Source organism: Ictidomys tridecemlineatus, chromosome 3 (assembly GCF_052094955.1).
Source record: "Ictidomys tridecemlineatus isolate mIctTri1 chromosome 3, mIctTri1.hap1, whole genome shotgun sequence".
Classification (NCBI taxonomy): domain Eukaryota; kingdom Metazoa; phylum Chordata; class Mammalia; order Rodentia; family Sciuridae; genus Ictidomys; species Ictidomys tridecemlineatus.
In genome coordinates, this window is record NC_135479.1 from 27,130,400 (window position 1) to 27,150,507 (window position 20,108).

Here is a 20,108-nt window from a genome sequence, read left to right on the forward strand (position 1 = left end):
GACTTGAGGTCTGTGGTATTGCTAGGTGGAAAGACAAACTCATCACAGAGACAAAGACCTGGAGGACCAGCTGTCAGAATCAGCATTGATCCTGCTCCATCCTCCAGTTCCCAGTAGAAGCAACATGGTGGCTTACCTTCCTGCCCCCAGTGTTGATGCGAAGGGGCGTCAGGAAGGGGTCGAAGATCATGTGACTGGTCTCTATGTTGACGGGTGACTGCCGTTTCCCCACAGAGCAGAGATTCCAAGCTGAATTCACCAATCCCCAGAAAGAAGGAACTGGAAATAAAAACAAATGGTAGAATTAGGCTGGGTGGACAGGCGGGGAAGCCATGGAAGAAGGATGACACAAAATGGTAAAATCAAAGAGAGTCAACACATGCTTTCACTCAGGGAGATCCCTGGGTGTCAGGATAGTATTTTCCTGGCCTGAATTTTGGCCAATTTCTTTCATACCTATATTCATGATTTCTGAAGGTCAGATTTTGTTGTTTCAGGCCAGTTTATCCTGTGGCCTCTTGTTTGAGTAGAGTTAGCATGAATGCTTTAGTAAGCACAAAAGGGACTGAGATGGGTGCAGACCTCACGGATTCAGCAAAGCCTTTATTCAGCAGCAGGGTCAGGAGTCAGAGGGGCTCACTTTCTGGGTAGAAAATGGCACTGATTATTTGTTTATATGGGCTATTGGGTTACATTGGAGGTTGTTTTAGAACTTGAAGACTTTAACAAGACGTGGGCCAAAGGTTGCAAACATCTGGAACGTGTTTTCACTGGGCATATTTTTCACTGAATATATCAGTTAGACAATTAGTTTTTACAGGGTAGGGATGGAGGGTTCTGCATTCAGAATCCAGTGTTCATCTAACCTCCTGAGGCCACTGTATTTACACAGGGACAAGATTGAAGTGTAGTTTCACTGTCACTGGGGGGAATTTATTTGCGAAAGGATCCCTCCTTCCAGAGACTGCTGTCTTAGATTGATGGTTAACTCCCTTCCAGGGCTTGTTCTGTCACTGGGAGATAATTGATTGGAAGGGTCAGTGTTTTGGCTTCTCTTCCTCTCCCTCTTCCCAGGTCACACACTGTCTTGGGGTTTATCAATTTCATATCCTTCGGCTTTCATCTTGCAAATTGTCCAAGCTACACCAAATATTTAGTAATTCCAGAGTTGACGCTCTGTTTTCCTACTCGGCAGGAATATTGTGGGCATCAGCTTTGTCCCGTCTAGAAGATATTTGAAGCTTTTCAGAGAGAGTGTCTGTCATTCAACACATCCAAGGTGTTTTTCTTTGGGTTGTCAAAAGCAAACCGAGGGAATGAATTATTTTTATGACCCCCCCCAATCAATGCTAGACAGGAGCTTGCAACTTGGCTCTGTCTTTGTTTGGCTCAGCTCTGTGTCATTAACCTAATGTTCCAGCAGCTGAAGAACATGATCATTTGATAGGCAGAAAAAAATGACATTGAATATTGAGTGCAAATATTAAAAAAAAAAAAACCAAAAACTGCTCATTTCCAGCATCACATTAAAACATCTTTTAGGATAAATCTCTATGGATTTCCATTCCTAGTTTCTTCTCTATATAAGAGGGTTCACAGGACAAAGGGGTGCATGAACCCACTCATTTTACAATACTGGAGAAACTAGTCCTTCAGTCTTGCACTGTCCTTTTAAGTACGAGGTGCAGGATCAACGTGTTCCCCAGGTGTCCCTTAAGTTAAATGGCCATTCATCCTGTAATCCATCCAAAGCCTATAGAGTGAGCTACCTTAGGCCCAGCCCTGAGTTAGATTAAATCATGGCAAAGGCAGATAAGCACAAGAACAATGAACTCACCAAGGAGGTGAAGTCACATTGAAGTGTGTCATGAGACTACAGGTGAGGGACACCCACCCAATCTCATCCTGGTGGGCTTGAGCCAGGAATTGTTCCTGGAGAAGACAAGTATAGCCCTCCTACATGTGCATACCCTCTCAGAAGCTCAAACTGAATGTAGCCTGTAACTTATAGCAGCTCTCATTCCTGTCCATAATATGGACAGAGAAAACTGAGGCAAGAGAGAAATCTGGAACACTCTTGCCAGTCATACAAGTCCCTTAATTCAGGAGGAGAATTGGGGCGAAATGGTCTGTCTAATACCTTCTAAATCCAAAATTAAATTCTTTGACCCTTTTATTGGTTCCAGTCAACACTGAGTAAAAGTGGGAGAACCAAAATCAAGTTCCTTGGATTCCCAGACAAATACTTCAACACCAAATAAGATAGGCTTCATTTTGAAATATGGTAAATCAACTAATTTAGTTTAATTCATGTCAATAAGACCCAGTGGCTCCATTCCGTCTAAAGAGTTTGAATTGGCTTTCTGGCAAGTAATGATTTTCAAAATGGCAGCAATGACCAGAGTTACCGAGGGAGAAAGAAGGGGAGAAGAAAGAGAAGGCATCAAGGCAAGAACATTTACATACATTGCATGTGATTCCTTAGCTCTCTCATTTCTTACCATTGTTTAAACCGTCATCACTGCAAATCACTCAACATCTTTACAAGTCACCATGTCCTAGCAAAGCTACAAGATCTAAGGAGGTTCTTGCATTCTGCGTGTACCTTTACAATGTACCTTGACTTAATCCTGTACTTACTCCTCAATAATTTCAAGTTTTTTATTATTAAAATAAAGTTCATCAGGACATCCTTTTATCTCTCTTTGATGTGTGTCAAGTGGCACTGGGAGGATGCCAGGGATACAGTCAAGGCACTGCCACACGTTAGCCGTGTGGTCTAAGCCACAGATCCCTTGGATCTTGGTTGGTCTCTATAGCTCCTAAGGTCAGCTGAATAACAAATGGCTTCCTTCCAAATATGTCTACAACCTAACTTCAGAAACTGTAAATATGCTATAGTTTGGATCTGAAATATACTCCAAAGGCCCATGTGTTAAAGCTTTGGTCCTCAGCTTGACATTACTGGAAGATAGTAGAAACCTCTTAGAGGAAGAATGGAGTAGGAGGTTTTAGGTCACTGGGGTATGTCCTTGAAGAAGAAGATTGTGAGACTCCCACCTGTCCTCTTCCTCTTTTGCTTTCTTAGCCACTAGAAGACAAGGAACTTCCTCCACCATGTGCTCCCACCATGATGTTCTGCTTTGCCACAGACTCAAAAGCACCCAGGCCAACCAACAGTGGACAGAGAAATCTCTGAATCTGTGAACCAAAGTAAACCTTTTTTTTTTTTTCTGGTGATTATTTCAGATGTCTTGTTACAGCAATAGAAAGCTGACTAGCACATACGGTAAAATGTACTTTGCAGATTGCAATTGGAGATCTCGACACAAGGAGACTTTCTGGGTAAGCCAATATAATTAGCAAGGGCCCTCACAGAGGGAGATAGAAGGGTTGGAGATGTAGAGAAAAGACAAGGATGGAAATAGGTCAGTGTAGAGAAGATAATAGTTAACTTTGACGGTGAAGGAAAGGGCATGGAATGCAGGTGGCCTCTAGAATAAAAATGGCAAGATGATAGGTTCTCTTTCTAGAGCCTCTAGAAGGAATACAGGTATACTGAAACTGTGATTTTTATTGCTCTAATTTAATTTTTATTAGACCTGTATGGTTATACTTAGTAGTTGGGTTCATCTCAACATACTTCACACATGACACTGTGATTTTTTAACCCTGTGAGACTCATTTTGGACTTCAGATCCCTCTAACTGTAAGAATAAATTTGTGTTGTGTTAAAGCACTCAGTTCTATTTGTTACAGCAGCATCAGGAAACTAATACAGCTCTTTAAAACTCTGTGATATAATAACCTCTTTGATAATCAAGACATCCATGATGTGTGGGTTTGGAGGCAGGTTGGGGGGGGGCTCCTCTGGAAGGCAGCTGAGTGATAAACAGAGTCACAGCTGCTACTCATTGCATTTCATCTACACCCATGAAAATCATTAACGAAAATAATCCCAGCCTCATAAATGGGCTGTAAGACTGCAATTTTGTGGCAACATGGGTGGGCAGATGCTGCTCTGGCTTACTAATAAACTTCATGCCCAGAAAGTCCCCCCACCAAAGCACAAACAGCAAAAACTTTATGTGAACATCTGCCTTTGCTTTTATTGGGTGTGGGATTCTTTATGACAAACAGTTCTGGGGTTTTTATATCCCCACTTCACTACCAAGTCCATCGTCACCGATTCTATCCACCTGCTCAGGAATTAGAGCACAACCTAGCAAACCTCTCCTCTGCTCAGTTGTGCCTTCCTGGGCTCTGCTCTGGAAGGGGAAGCTAAGTGTACTCGCCATTGATTTACTGATTTCACATCGGCCATATCTGAAATGGAAGCCAACTCAGAGATAATCTAATCAAAACACATACATGGAAGTCAGGCCACAGAGGCAGAGGGTAAAGTCCTCCACCCATGCCCACACGGTCAGACGCAGGCAAGAAAGGAGAAAGCAGACCAGAGGCTTGGTCTCAAGATTTCCAATGCCACTGAGGCTCCATGGTCCCAAACCATCCTCCCAGCAGGCTCCACTGAGGAGCAGAACATCATAGCCAGGGAACTTCAGAGTCAGTGATTGCCATGGCCCCCCTTAGACTTTTCCCTGCTGTTTGTCTTTTGGTAACTTGAGTAACATTAGCATCTGTTTTGCAGTTCAAATAAATTTCAAGTGCAAAGGTGCAAATCAAACTGCTCTGAAAGTCAACTATGTCAGTTACGATTTTTCAGTGGCCATAGAATCATTCATAGACAGAATGATCTGGGGGGAAACAAGGCTTCAGTTCAGTTGAGGAAGGTTGTGTTTGCGTCCCAGCTGCAGGGCCCCCAAGGAGACCTGCTGGGAAAGACTGTTCACCAAGAGCTGCTGCAGGCCTAGTGTCTTGGGGCTGATGAGTCTGAGCAAGGCTCTAGTCTGCATGACAAGTGAAGGCAATGATGTTAGAAGCAGTGCTGAGCTCTGGGGCAAGAGTTAAAATGCTGAGGCTTGTCCAGGGGCCTCAGGCACCCCTGGACAGAGATAGGTGTGCACCTATGGTATAATCCAGGGATAGGCTTCAGGATGAAGGCTGTGAGAACTCAAGGGCACGAAGTGTGCACGCTTACTGGGGCCTGGGAGTGAGCTGGTGGGCTTCATGCACAGAGCAAGATGGACACATGGACCAACGCTGCAGGATCCGAGTGAGACACTCTCCTTCTGGATTTGTGCAGAATTTTCTGCACAAGGTTCTCAGGCTTAACTGTCCTCTGTAGTATCACCCTTCAGGTTTATGGACACTCCCTACCACCTTTGGGAGCCATGGTGGGGTCCTAGAATCTGGTGGCACCGCTTCTATTTCCACATTTGAGAATTACTGCTGAATTCTTTGTTTTCATTAGTTTTCATGTCTGTCCCCATAAATCAGATTTGTCAACTTTCTTCTGTTTCTTAAAATATCCACTATTGTGGCGTATCTGTTAATGCTTCCTTTTTCTAGCTTGATATATTGTGGAGGGAAAAAAAATGTAAATAAAGCATAATTGAGTGAGAATCATTTTAACTAATTAATAGACAACTGGTCTGAAAATGTTTGAGTTCCATCATCCCTGGCATCTTTTTTCACACAATCTTCTAATTTACATATAAACTAGAACACACAACAGACCCGGATACCTCTGCAAATTAATTTTCAGAGACTCAACAATGGAACTTCATGGCAGCACCGCAGCTCCGGGTTCTCTTGCCAGAACATTTCCCCCATGGCCACGCTGCCATTCTTACCATAAACTACAAGTCCCCCGTGGTCTCTTGGCAATGGACCCGGTGAGCCATGAAAGATGTTCAGTGACTGATTGCAACCATTTGCATCAAGAGCCTTGGCAAACCCAATGCAAAACCGATCAGCTGCTCGTTCAAACCAGTGAGACCAAAAAGCTCCTGTTTAGTTTATTAATGCACGCTGGTGACTCCCAGACCAAAGCCAAGCTTCTCGTCAAAACAAGAAATAGGTCAAGAAAACAAGGAACAAGGTCAGGTGTGGTGGCACACGCCTGTAATCCTGCATCTCAGGAGGCTGAGACAGGAGGATCACAATTTCAAAGCCAGCCTCAGGAATTTAAGGAGGCCCTATGAAACTCAGTGAGACCCTGTATCTAAATAAAATACAAAATAGTTCTGGGGATGTGGCTCAGTGGTTGAGTGCCCCAGATTTCAATCTCTGGTACCAAAAAGGAAAAATAAATAAATAAATGAAAACAAAGAACAAGATGAATTAAGACTGCTATTGAGAGTTAAAATTTGTCTTGATGATATTTTCATCCTAGAGAAGATTCTCTAAAGTCATGTCATGAGTTAGGTATCTTCCATCTTTATCTGTCTAGAGTCAGCAGAATTTATAGAGACCGTGCTATTGTGGGTATAGGTGTTAGACACTTGGAATTAATTTTTACAGTTTATACAAATCTGCTATATATTAGGGGAATACGATAAACTCAATTCCAAAGTGTTGACTCACGGCCTATGATTTACCAAGTATTAGGTGTGGCACTGAGAATTCGTGCAGCAAATGTTTACTGAGGACCTACTATGTGCTGGGCACTGTCTTCAGTTTGGTTTGTAATGAATGAGAAGTGGCTTCTGCTCTCCTGAGTCTGGTAAACCCAGTGAAGAATATGAGACAAACAAGTTTATGTGTGTTTACTTGGGTAGTTAAAACTCTGAGCATGCTGCACAGATGATTATGGTGATCATGAACTATAGAATGAAACAGGGATGGGAGACATAACCTAGGCAGAATGGTCATGGGTGGTCTGGTAAACCTTGGAAGGACCGGGAGAATTGCTCCTGATGAGTGAGCGGCAGGGAAGGGGACATTCAAGGCAGGGGTTTTTGCAGAGAAGAGCTTGATGTCTTCAAGGAACAGAGAGAAATCAAGTTGACTTAAGTTCTGGGGGAGAAGATGAGGAGGAAAGTAAGATGGAATTAGCCAGGTAGATCAGGGACAGATGAGGCATGATTCAGGGTTCTGCAGGTCCCATCAAGGAGTCTGCATTTTATTCCAGTATGATAAAAGCTACTGAGAGGTTTTGATAAGGGACTGCATTGTCTGATTCATGAATTAGGAGCACATATCTGCTGTGGCTGGAACATAACCAGGGGCAAGCTTGATCATCCTTAGAATACGTTGAGTGGGAAAATAATTGATTCCCAAGCAACAATTGGGAGACATAGGTTTTTTTAATGTGAATTCCATCCAATTGTGTGTTTAAATTCTATCTCAAAGGCAGAACTAATTGAATGTTTTAAAATCTATTCTCTTCAACATATGTGCCAATAAAAATAGTGTTTTCCTAGGATCCAACTTGTGCTTTCCAAGTCATAATTTGAGGCAAGGAATATTTTCACAAAGAGACTCAGCTAAGGCAATCTCTCCTTGTTTTCAAGCAATAAACTAAGCCCCCAACTTTTCGGCCAAAGGAAAGCAAATACAAGTTGGGAAAATGAATACTGGCATAAAACATATCTATGGTGAATTCAAACCCACAAATAAAGCCTTCCACTTTAATATAGCAATCTCTACTTTGGGGTTATAAAGCATGTGAATACATTTTAAATAAGAACTCATATCTTTCCTTTGCTCTTTCTCTCACCAATGCTGATTTACTGTCCCTTCCCCTTATTCTCAACTGTAATAAATCTCCACTTTGAGCCATTATTAATCAGCATGTTTAAAATACCCACTGCTGCAGGCTTTTGGCCCCTTTCTGATCTGAGATTTATTTCATAGAGGGAATTGGCCTTGAAACTAACCCCTTTGCTGCTGAATTCTTTCCCCATGACTGGGACTCTGATTCATAGCACATGGCAGGGGGTGTCTAGCCAGGTCCTCTTATTCTGTCACTTGGGAACTTCTAAGGAGTTGCATATATCCTATTTAACACAGAATCATTAATTTGTGCATTTCTCTAAAAACGCAATGGACCCTATTTAATGCAACAAGAATTGAAAGATAAATCAAATGCCCCCACTCTTAAGATTAGTTTGGTGGGAAGGAAGACAGGCTAGCTAAAAGTCAGTTGTATCAAAACACCATAAACATTATGAAAAAGGTGGGTGCACAGTGAAGCTGAAACACGGATAGCATGCAGCAAGATGACCCTGTCCTGGGATACGTCTTCCTAGTTGAGGGGGCATTATTGCAGGACTTTGGGTCTTGTAACTAGTGAAAACCCTGAAGGGTTCCCTCATACAGAGAGACACACTAGACCATATAACTGAGATGGATTGCTGCTAGAATCTGAGTTACTATTAAACAGGGGGCATTGAAGGCACTGGAGACTCCAACTTAGAGAGTTATTTTTGTATAGGAGAAAAATAATGTTACCATATCCTCACCATGGAACCTTGAGAAGTGGATCCAGTTCTATAGTGTCCGTTTTTCAGTCTGTGAACTAGGATGGTAGCTCCTTCAAAGTTTGGGGAAGAGAGAGAGAGAGCCTATTTATTAAAGCATCTAGCTGTTAGTTCTGTAGAGTTTCATGAATGCTTAAGGAGGGGTTGGAGGGCTTGTCAGGAACCGCATGGCCACCAGCCCTGTGATTCCATTTCTATAGCACTCCTGGGGCAGAGATAAAAGGGGGTGAAGGATCCAGGCAGAAGATTAGGGTGAGGCAGCTTTCAGATGCCCACACAACCCAACCTGGTTTCAGAGTAGGGAACTCTGAAGGGAGTCTAGGTGATAGAATTGGCCACTTCATTTCATAGTTTTAAGGAGGCATGTGCCGTTATTTCTTGGCTCTGTAACTCTCACTGTGAGCAGTGACATAGGACATCTGGGGTTTTCACTCCAGAGAGAATTCATTTTCATTTAGCTTTTGGGGGCTGTCAGATGATTTGTACAGCAAACTTCAGCTTCTACCTTCCCTGTGTGGTTGGGTCCAATGTGGTGACTGACTTGCATCCCTGAAAACGCATTAATTGAGGGTGAAGAGAAAGAGAAGGAGGAGAAGTCTTCATTGGCTGATCACCCACCATTTAAAAATTTCTGTGCTAGAAGTGTGACATCTCTTGCTTGCTTAATTCCTCTGAAAGTTCTGTGAGATAATACCGTAATTATTTTATAGACTCCAGGGTAAAATGACTTTTCAAGGTCACTTGGCCAATAAAGAAAGAGACCAGAATTTGAGATCAGCTCCTCTTTAAAATTCCAATGTATGTGTGGCAACATGTGAAACAATTCACAGGTGTATAAAGCAAGAGATGGCCATCCACTTTCCTTCCCCGGGCACTTGTGAGATCAACAGTGTGCTACGCACCATTTAGCATTGTTCCCGTGCTCAGACAAGCATAAGCATGCCCAAATGCTTATGCACATATTTTGAAAGGTTCCTTCTACAAAAATGCATCTTGTTTCAAGTAACATTATGCCACAGATGTCCCTTCATGTCACTACTAACAGAGCTCCTCATTGATATGTAAGGCTTCGGAGCTTCCCCAGTTTGAATGCCTCCTCCTTGTCTCCACCATTCCCTAAATGAAAGACATTAAGGCTATTTCCATCTTATTTTACCATTAAAATCAATGCTACAATAAATAGCCTCAAACGTGTTCCTTTTGTACTGGTGCTCTCATTTCAAGAGGGAAGATTCCGAGAGGTAGTACTATTCACTCGAGGAATACACATGCTTTATTTTAATAGATGCTGCCAGGTCATATTAGAAGATCCTGGCAGGATCTATGAATATTTACACTCCTATCAGCTGTGTGATGTGTCCATTTCCCCACAATCTCCCTAGCACTGGATGTTATTCATTATTTATTTATTTTTGGCAATCTAACAGGAAAAAAAAATGGCATCTCATTGATTTAATTTGCATTTCCTAACTACTGCTGAGGTCGAGGATATTCTCCTATGCGCTTCAGTTATTTGCATTTCTCTTGGGATGCTATTCTTCATGTATTTTTCTCTGGGTTATTTATTTTTTGTATCAATTTTAGCTGCCATTTGAATTACAGAGATATGAACCTTTGGTTATGTGCTGTAGATATCTCCTTCTAGCCTAATATCTAGGACTTAACCTTGTTTTTGATTCTTTACATTTTTTATGTGGTTGGATTTACTGATTTTTTTTCTTAATGTTTCTGGGTTTTTCTTTCACTGAATATGGCTTATCCAACTACAGCTTATATGAACATATGCCTTGAATGCTCATATTTTTATTTCTATCCTTTTCACAATTTTATTGTTCAATTTTATTGTTCGTAGATGCTACAAGACCAGGGTCCAGGACGTTTCCCATATAATAAGTGAATAATGCCAGCATTATTTAATAAACAAGCCATATTTGCCTAAGTTAAGAACATTTTATCACATATTAAGTTTCTAAATCTATTGGATTTTCTTCTTGACTTTCTAGAATCTTCTGTTTGCATCTTCCTGTGTTGGTGCCACACTGTTTGGAGTCTAGTAACATCAATGGTAATTCATAAGATTAAGCCTCCTGGTCAAAAATGGCCACTCTCTTTCTCTGCTAGCCCTATGGTGCCAGAGAGGCCCTAGCTCCAGGGAAATGCATTAGGATTAATGATTTCAGGAACCCTAATGTTGCATTCCTGGGGGTACAAGATAGGTAGAGTTACCTAGCTCTTCCTTGGCCTTCAGGTGGTTCTTTGTTAAATCACAACAACTAGAGCACAATGGCTGCTCTTCTCCCCCAGAAAACCCTCAAAGGGGAATGTCCCTCTTAGAGACTTGGTCTCTAGCATAAATAGCATACTTGGAGCAGCTCTGGGGGACTTGTTGGAAGACAATAAAGTAAGGTGGAAATGGCGCAGCATTTGGGGCCAGGAGAACTGAATACAGGGCCTGATCCTCCTAATAACAATCACATGTATTGACTGCTTATCACGTGTGAGACACTGTCCTAAGTGCATCCCATAGATTCCCTCATTCAACTATCTAGGACGCAGACTTTATCATCTTACTGTTTCTTACAGATCATGGAGGAATTTGAGACAGAAGGACAAAGAAGAGGAGGAGGAGGAGGAGAAGGAGGAGGAGGAGGGAAAAGAAAAGGAAAATTGACAAGTGGAGGACTCAGGACTTAAAACTCCTGCGTTTAGCTCTGGATTCCTTGTTCTTGATCCCTGTGCTGTATCTCCTTTCTATCCTGATGCCTCCCCTTGAGCCAAACATTCTTTCCTCCTGAGCCTCAGTCTCCTCATTTGTAAAGTCAGGATACACTTTGCTGAAATAACTTGTATCCACCAAGGATACAAATGAAAATCAAAATGACAAAATTACCAACACCATTCCTAGTCAGCTCTGTTGCCTGATGGAACCATGGAGTATGCCGCTGGTGGACATCAAATTATCTGTCACTACAGCTTCCCAGGATGGGTACCACTGGTCTCATTTTGTGGATGAGGAAGGGGAGCTCAGAGAGGTGAGTAACTTATCTGCGGATGCTCAGCTAGTGTGTAGTGCGGCTGGTGACTTCAACACAGGTTTAACTTCCGTCCTCATTCTGCAACCACACATCGCTCATTCTCAGCATAGAACTAAGATGAACTAAGCTGCCATCATTATCTCCCCACTATTTTGCTTTCTCAGAATTAAGGCCAATGAATCAGACTACTCATTCCTGAGAACTCACCAGACAGCATAAAATACAATCCGTTTTATGTCATCAAGCTCTTAGTTTGTCTCTGACTTAAGATTTAGCCTGACAATGGTGTTAAGCCTTATCAGATTACTTTGGGCAATTTTTCTTGCCCCATTTAATTACTGGTGCTTCAGATAAAATCTGAAATTAGTGTATTGATGCTGGGACTCAAAAACCGCCATGAGAAGAATATTGCAATGTGTGCTCATAAACCAGCCCATTCATTATTTTCCCCTAGGAAAATTGGGAGAAAACAACCAGGCTGGTGCCTCTGAATAACCACACAATGTACCTGAAGTTTTTCAAAAGTTGAAGCCTCTTGGCTTCAAGGAATCCCCATAAGTAAAGCTGAAACCAGCTGTGACACGAGAATCAAACACCAGGTAAAAATGACACAGCCCCTGGAAAGAGGTGACCTTCAGCATTTGGAAATTCTAAAGTTCCATAAGACGGCATCAGGCAATGCTTTCTCACAAACTCAAACATCTGGTGAAATACTTTTAAAATCCTGCAGAACACCTGGATATCATAGAATACATTGTCCTTTACTTATGTAAACTTTTGACACACTCTTTCCCAGCTCTTGCTCTATGTATACACAAAATTATACCCATGTAAATGTCAAAAGTGGGCAAATCAGGAAGGTTAAGATATTAATTCAGATCCTGGTACCCAGATGTATGGAGTCATCTGAGCCTCTCCTTTCAGTCTGTTACACCAGGGGATGTTTCATTTTTTTTTTTTCAATTTCCCATTGTGTTCACATTCATGGAATCCTAAAGAAGCCTCCAGATGTTCCACTCTGTGTTGAGATGGACATGTATTTAGGGCATTTTCTTTATCATTTGCAAAAAGAACAGAGCTCAGTTATCTTTATGAGACATCAGGAAAAATAATTTTCATGTCCCTGTGGAGTCTTGGATCCCAAATATAAGATACTTGTTCAGAAAGCAGGAAACAACACCATATAAATGATTGGTTGATCTTTCATCAGTTCCTCACCAGGCTACATTGCCCAAGAAGTCTGCAAGTATTTTCTGTTGAGATGCAAGGTATAGTTTTTATGATCCAGTAACTCTACCAACACATTTAACTTGTTGTCTAAACTTTCCTATTAAACTGTTGCATAATCATATTTCATAGTGTGAGGCAGGGAAATTTGCAAGCATTTATTGTAGATCTCTACCATCCCCTAAATCTCATTAAGGATTACTTCAAAATGTTCCTTGTCCAATCCAGTTCCCACCAGCCTAATGCAGGTTCCTACTTCCATGTGTCTTAGTTTCTGCAGCAATCCCTTAGCTAAGTTTCCCATTTCCAACATCAGTTCCACATCACAAATGACAGGAGAGCTGGGCACGTAAGGAAATTGGGCTAGATCCATGGACCCCCAACAGAATTTAGTGCATAAAAATATCAGGATTAGAATTCTCTAGACTTATGTTCCTTTGTAGCCCAGGAGATCTGATTGGATGCTACTGTCATGTCCCTAGTTTCCATTCCAATTCTTAGCAAAAAGTAGGCACCCAACATGATTTACTGAATAGATAGATGGATAAATAAATGGATGGATGAGAAAGAGCAGGAGCATGATGTCTGTTTTGTGCCTTTTCTACTAGTGTTGGTCATACTATTGTACTTCAATTGGATGGACATATTGCTCTATGTCAATACCCTGAACAGCACAATGTGGTCACACTTTCTTTTGTGCTTTTGTTTTTATTCTTCTTTCCACATTCCCCTGGTTAAATTCCATACATCTTACAAACCCTAATTTAAATGGCAATCACTCTCTCAAGTCATTCTTTGCTATTTAAGTCATCATTCTGTAATTCTAGAGAAGTGGTTAGATGCTAGACAATTTGAACTTAATTATGCATGGCTATCGTGGTCATTGTTTTGCAAATGTATTAGTACCATTTCCTATGCAGAAGCAAGCTCCTCAAGATCAAGAATTTCATCAGGGTCCAGGATCTGATAAAGAGCTTGGGCCTATGAAAGAGGGTTAATGAACTGGTTGACCAAAATGAAATCTAACGATCTATAAGAGAAAAGATTTCATATTTGAAAAGACACAGCAGTGAAACGGACTTAGTGATTTTTGGCACTTCTCATTAGCTAGTCCTTAAATCTATGCCTGGTAGTATAGGGCCCCTTTGCAATTCTACCAACATGCCATTCCATGGTTACTGCCTGGAAAGCCCTTGCCCAGGTGCCCATGTAGAGAATACATTCCCATCTTTCAAGGGGCAGGTCAAGGGACCCCTCAAAGAAGCCTTCCCTTTCTGCCACTCCTGTTCAGCAGAGTCACATGCCCCAGCTCTGTGATCCAGGGGCATTCATTTATTCTAACACTCACATTGTGTTATAATTTTTGCATATAACTGTCTCCCCAACAAGAATGGACATTTTTAAAAACAGAGACTTGTGTCTCTCAATCACTATCCCTAAGCATGGTACTCAGTATACGGTAGACTGATAGGCAAGAGAAAAATTTGTCAAGTTCTGATTCTATACACTAGCAGAAGAAAAGACAAGGGGTGGGAAATGGGAAGGCTGTCATTTTATTGAGCATTTACTTAGTGATAGATCTGGTGAAAGGTTTGTACTCAGCATGTTTGATTATCCTCTACAGATGCAGTGGGAGAAAAGATCAGATTCCAGGGACCTGGTATTTTGTGTCCATATTGTAAAGTATGACTTCCAGGTAAAGTGGGAATGTGATGGCATTCTTAGCAAGTCCACAACTCAGAGTTTGGATGCCAAATGGAAACACAAAAATCAGAAAAAAAAGGAAAGAAAAAAGCAAAACCCAAATAAGAAAATGTATTAGGAGATTTTCAGTGTGTAACAGGAAGGTGAATAGAAAAGTTTGACGGGTTGGACTTAAGCAGAAAAGCACTTTATTCATTTGTATATCCACAAGCATCGTATGCTCTGAGCTTTCAAAATTTGGCCCTCTGAATTTAAAGGTTCTGCATCAACAGATTCAATCAACCATGTAGTAAAAACATTAGAAAAACACATTACATTGTTGTTGACATGGACTATGTAGACAATAGGCCTATAATGGCTGCTGCGTCTGTACTGAATACCTTATGTATATTATTAATGTCAGTATTCCTGGAACAATATAACAATTACTTATGTAGTATTTACATTGTATTTGGTGAGATTATTTAAAACATATGAGTATGTGTGTACATTCTATTAGCATACTATGCCATATTCTATAAGGGACTCCAGCATCTGAGGCTTTTGGTATCCAAGAGGGATCCTGGAACCAATCCTTTGAAGATTCCAAGGATTGGAATTATAAGGATTGATTATAGCACAGTCATCCAATTCATCTTTGTACTAATCATGGAAGAGAGATTTAAGGCTACATCCGATGATCAGAAGAAAATAAGAAGAAGTAAATTGGTACTACCCCAGGAGATTCTGATAGGCATCAATACAACTCTAGAACATGAGGATATGCCTGCCTGTTCCTATACTTTTGTTTCATTTTTAAAGATATTTCTCACTTCCACCAAGAACTATACAAAGAATCAATGATAGATGATGTCAAAATGCTCTGTAAACTGCTATACAACTCCTAGTCTTTTAATTATTCGTGTTTTAAGTTGCAAAATGCTTATCTATGGCCAGCAGTGTCCTGGTCAGTACAATTTTGCACTTTAGGCAGGATGACACCTGAAGATCATATTCTAAGTGAAAGGAATACATCTTTGTTGTAATGCTTGCTCAAATAAATCTCAGGGATATCGGGCTTTTTCCTTTACCGCTGCTTCCTAAGGAATAAGTGGGGTGCTTAACAAACCATATTCCAACTTGCAGCCTCCCCAGGAGATCCCCAATAATCTACCAAAGCATATTCATGCTGATCTAAGATAAGCCTTCTATTAGAGATTGATCAGGCTTGCAAGACTCTCTCAAATCAATGGCTCTGGACATTAAAGTCCAACACTTTCTTTTTGAAATAGTAAAAATCTGAAGTTTCCTCATTATAGTTGGCAGCTCCCTGGTCTTCACTGGGAAGAACTAACTGCCCTGAGGAAATACCAGTTCATGGTGACAAGAGATTAAAAGAACATTTGAGTTTTAAAGGCCAAGACACTTAGGAGACTCAGCAAGGACTGCTCACAAATTTAATCAGCAGTGAACATACCCTGAGAAGTTTCTAAGCAGCCATGAGCATCAGTTCCTAGTTTGTCATAAAGCTTTCCCTTTCTGCTGTTTATCTGGGTTTATTTATTTATTTTTGCATTGGGAAATCTTGATACATCAGCAGGGTCTTGATTTTTGCAGTGGTTTATAAAGCACATTCCTAAAACACAAAAGTTCCATTACTCTCTGACTTAATATGGCTTGAGTACCTCTTGTGTAAAACACTTGAGACCAGAAGTATTTCAGATTCTGTGCTTTTATTTATTTATTTATTTATTTACTGAATATTTACACAGACTTTCTCAGTTAAGCATCTCTAATCTGAAATTCCAAATACAAAATGCTCTGAAATCTGAAATTTTTTTTAACATTATGTTGATGCTCAAAAAGCTTCGAATTTCAGAGCATTTTGGACTTTGGATTTGGAGATTAAGGATGCTCAACCCGTAGTACATGATTTCATTTGTCAGATCATCAAAAACTCCTTGCAGAAAGTCTAATTCATCCAACATGAGGTTGAATAGCCTCTTCTCTCAGAAGAGAGAAACACTTTTAAAAAAAATCTCTTTGATCTAGAAAGGAGGCAGTAAAACTAAAGTCCAGAACCAATCATGAGTGATGGATTAGCTATAAACATGCACCAGTGAAGGCTTAGGGTAGGAGTGAAGCTTTCATTTCAAGGCATAGCAAGAAGTTATAAGCATAGACAGCATTCGTTAAGTAAGGCAATAAGGAAATAGATTAATGTTCTAAAAGAAAGGGAAACAGGGAAAGATGGTTAAAAGATCAAAGGTCTTTGTAGGATGCCATAAGCAGACAGCTGATGTAATACTGTGGTTGAATGGTTAACACTTATTAAATACTAAACTCATGCTATGCTCTGTTCTAAGCGCTTGCATATGAATTGATTCATGGAATCCTCAGGACAATCTTATGATGTGGGTATCATTATCATCTCATTTTATAGCTGAGTAAACAGAGGCACAGGGAGATTTGATGCAAATGACTCAATGAACTGTAGCTAGATAATGGTTGAGTAGGTTTCAAAGTCAGGCAGTCTGGCTCCAGAGCCTACATACCTGAACCATTAGTTGATCCTATATCGCCTTAATTCATGGTCTTCAAGGATAAACAATAATCAAATAAGGGAATTTGTCCTAAGAGCTATCTGAGACTTATACCAGAGATCCTGATTAAATAAGTCTATGGTGGGATCCAGGGATTCGCATTACTGAACCATATTTAACCCAGGTGCTCTGGAACAGGTTGTTCATAGACTAAAGTAATGGAAAAATCAGCTGATAAAATTGACATCTCTTGAAAAAAAAAGAAGGTTTACCAGCCTCACAAGGTCAGAAACATTATCTCAGCACCAACAGATCTAAGGGAAAAAGATGTCAACCAAAGGATTGGAAGAAAGTATGGGACAGGGGAACAAACACCCCGATCTTGCTTCTTATCTGGCCATGAGAGAGGCAGACAGGAGGTGGGGTCAGTAATATTTTGTTTGGATTCACCATGTTTCTAGTTTTATCCAACTTCTTCTAATTTCTTATTCCCCTTAGATAAGGTTTCCCAAGTGTTTTAATCCCAAGCAAGAAGGTGTCGTATAGATGACAGACATTTTCCAATTCCCCACTACAAAGTGAACTTCAGGATGGCTATTTTAATGGCTGATCCTGTGCTATTTTAATATCGAACCAGGCCCAAGCACCTGATCATCGGTGTCCAGAATATCCATTTGTGGAATCAGGAATCTGCTCACAAGACACCAGGTCATGGGTTTTTAACCAGGATTGTGGCTCCCAGACCTCACTTCTCAGTGGCCCCTCTCTGCAGTAGGCCACCCCCCAACTTCACAAAGAGAGACTGCTCATCATTGGTTTAGATAAATGAGGTTTAAAATAAAAAATGATTTGTGCACAGACATTTGACAGAATATAATTTATAATAGTGAAGTGCTGAAAATAATCTAAATATGCAACAATAATAGAGAATGGTTTAGTAAATTAGACACACCCACATAAAGAAAAATGGTGCAGTCATTAACATAAATTTTAACTATGCAGCAATTTTTTTTTTTGCATGGAATATGGTCTCAATGGTCTCAAATATATGAGACCACATGCCTTGGAGGGGAAAAATAAATAGCCCAAATGTGGACAGAACCTATCTTTGGATGGTGGAATTATAGGTGGATATTAATGTACATGCATGTGTGATTGTATGTTCTGAGCTTTTTACATCGAGCAGGTAGTATATTCACAATTAAAAAATAAAAGACTGTCAATTTGGGTCAAATTTCCACCCATTTAGAGAATCATAATCTGTAAGACTGATACTAGTTTTCTCATTACATCTCTTTTCATTAGCAGGCAAATGATAAGACTCTCTAACTCCCTGTACACACTTTCCAAATTTGGGGGCTAGCTAGGATGATCAGGGTATGTCCAGGAATAAGACACAGATAATCAGCCTCTTGTAAGAAAGGAGAGAAATCGTGGTCGTATTTAGCAACTGGCCTGGAGGAGACACGGAAACCTCAATATATTGAGCAAGAATTCTTCCCTTTCAAGCCTGCCCTTGAACATGAGAAGTTAATAGGGATTTAGTTAATTGGCTTATTTTCATCCTAATTGGCTAATGAATCTATGCCACTCTCAAGAAAAACCAAAGAGGAGGAAACAAATAACAGAGGGTTCAGCTGCTGATTGATGTTTAAAGGGATTGCATTTGGTGTATCAGGAACTCTGAGGTCCCCAGGCCTGGGACATTAGCTTCCCTGGAGAGTTGGGGCACCATCAAGGAAGGGGTGAGCATCCCTGCTGATACACCACAGACTTCCCTGTCTCTTTGAAGAAGAACTAGAACTTACGGCAAGCATTTGATTTGATCATCTAGTATTGAATTCAGCTTAAGCAATATAGACTCTCTCGGCGGGAAACAGAAGATGCAGTACAACAGAGGCTCTTGTATCATGTGGGTGCTTGGGTCTTCAGAAGGTGCGAGCTAAGCCCACCTGAGCGGAGATTGCTACTTCTTACCCCACACCAACTTGTTCTGCCATTTAACACAGGGATCAGCAATCTCATTTCCTGGAACTAGAGTCAAAAGATCATAGTTAAACCAGTTAGTGCGGCCAGCCTTTTGCAAAAATGTTGAGGCAGGCTAAATCGGGTTTCCACACCTTTTCGCCTGCCTTTTAAGTCTCTTGGCCCTCAGTTCCCTTACTAAGTGGACCGATTTTACCTTTCTCCCTCCTTTCAGGCCACCTCTCCTGATCCCCATGCAAGGATTACAGGCCTCACCACCGCAGAGTCGCATCGACGGATGGGCGCTTCTGGTGGCATCAGCAAGGACATCCCTGGCAGGAGCAGCAAGCAGAATGCCTGAGTTTGTGCTAGACCAGAAATTCACTTCAGAACAGGTTCACCCCCTAACTATCCTAAAGAGATGGCAGGAAATCCTGCCCTTGGTGACCACATGGATGAACCTAGAAGCCATTGTGTTGAGTGAGACAAACCAGGCACAGAAAGACAAAGCATATTGGGGGGTCTCCCCTGTATGTTGAATCTGAGAGAGATGTAGACACAGTACAGAGAATAGCCCGGGGCTCGGCTGGGTCGGGGACTGTGTTAAGGATATAAAATTTCAGACAGGAGGAAGAAGCTCAAGAGATCTGTACAACATGGTGACTGTGGTGAGTTACACTGTTTATGTTCTGCATACCTGAAAATTGCTAAGAGAATAGGTTTTCAGTGCTCTCACCACACACACACACACACACACACACACACACACACACACACACACACCCCTAGGTGAAGTAATGCAGATGTTAATTAGCTTGATTCAGCCATTCCACAATGGATGCATGTATAAAAGCCTTATATTGTACACCATAAATGCGCATGATTTTTGTCAATTAAAAATAGATAATAAAATAATAAAATAGATAAGAGATTTAAAATGGGTAAAAGTTAAAAATGAAGAAATCAAAACTGACAAAGTGGAAGGGAACAGGGAAAGAAAGAGCATATGGTGAGGAGAGCTACACGCTGCCAACATGGACCTCAAGACCAGCTGACACAGGACCGTAGGCTCAGGCCATCCGAATCGCAGAGCTCTGAGAACAGCAGGGAGCACTACCGGGGACTTACAACAAATGAAGAAGGCATTCCCTCCCATGTCTTTGCCTTCCCATTCCTGGTGCATACCTTTAAAACCTCTTGTCTAACCCCCCTCCCCCCAAAAGCACCCATTCCGAAGTCTTACAACTTTGACCCCTGATATGGGATAC

At 41.1% G+C, this 20,108-nt stretch overlaps 1 protein-coding gene across 1 annotated transcript in view; it reads right to left on the reverse strand.

The window, feature by feature from the left end:
- The window catches only part of Ca10 (carbonic anhydrase 10), a 477,395-nt gene that overhangs the window by 275,819 nt on the left and 181,468 nt on the right, over positions 1 to 20,108 (reverse strand). Inside the window, exon 3 of the mRNA XM_040268984.2 lies at positions 137 to 279. Within this exon, the coding sequence (XP_040124918.1) occupies positions 137 to 279 (143 nt within the window). The remainder of the gene's footprint in view (positions 1 to 136; positions 280 to 20,108) is intronic.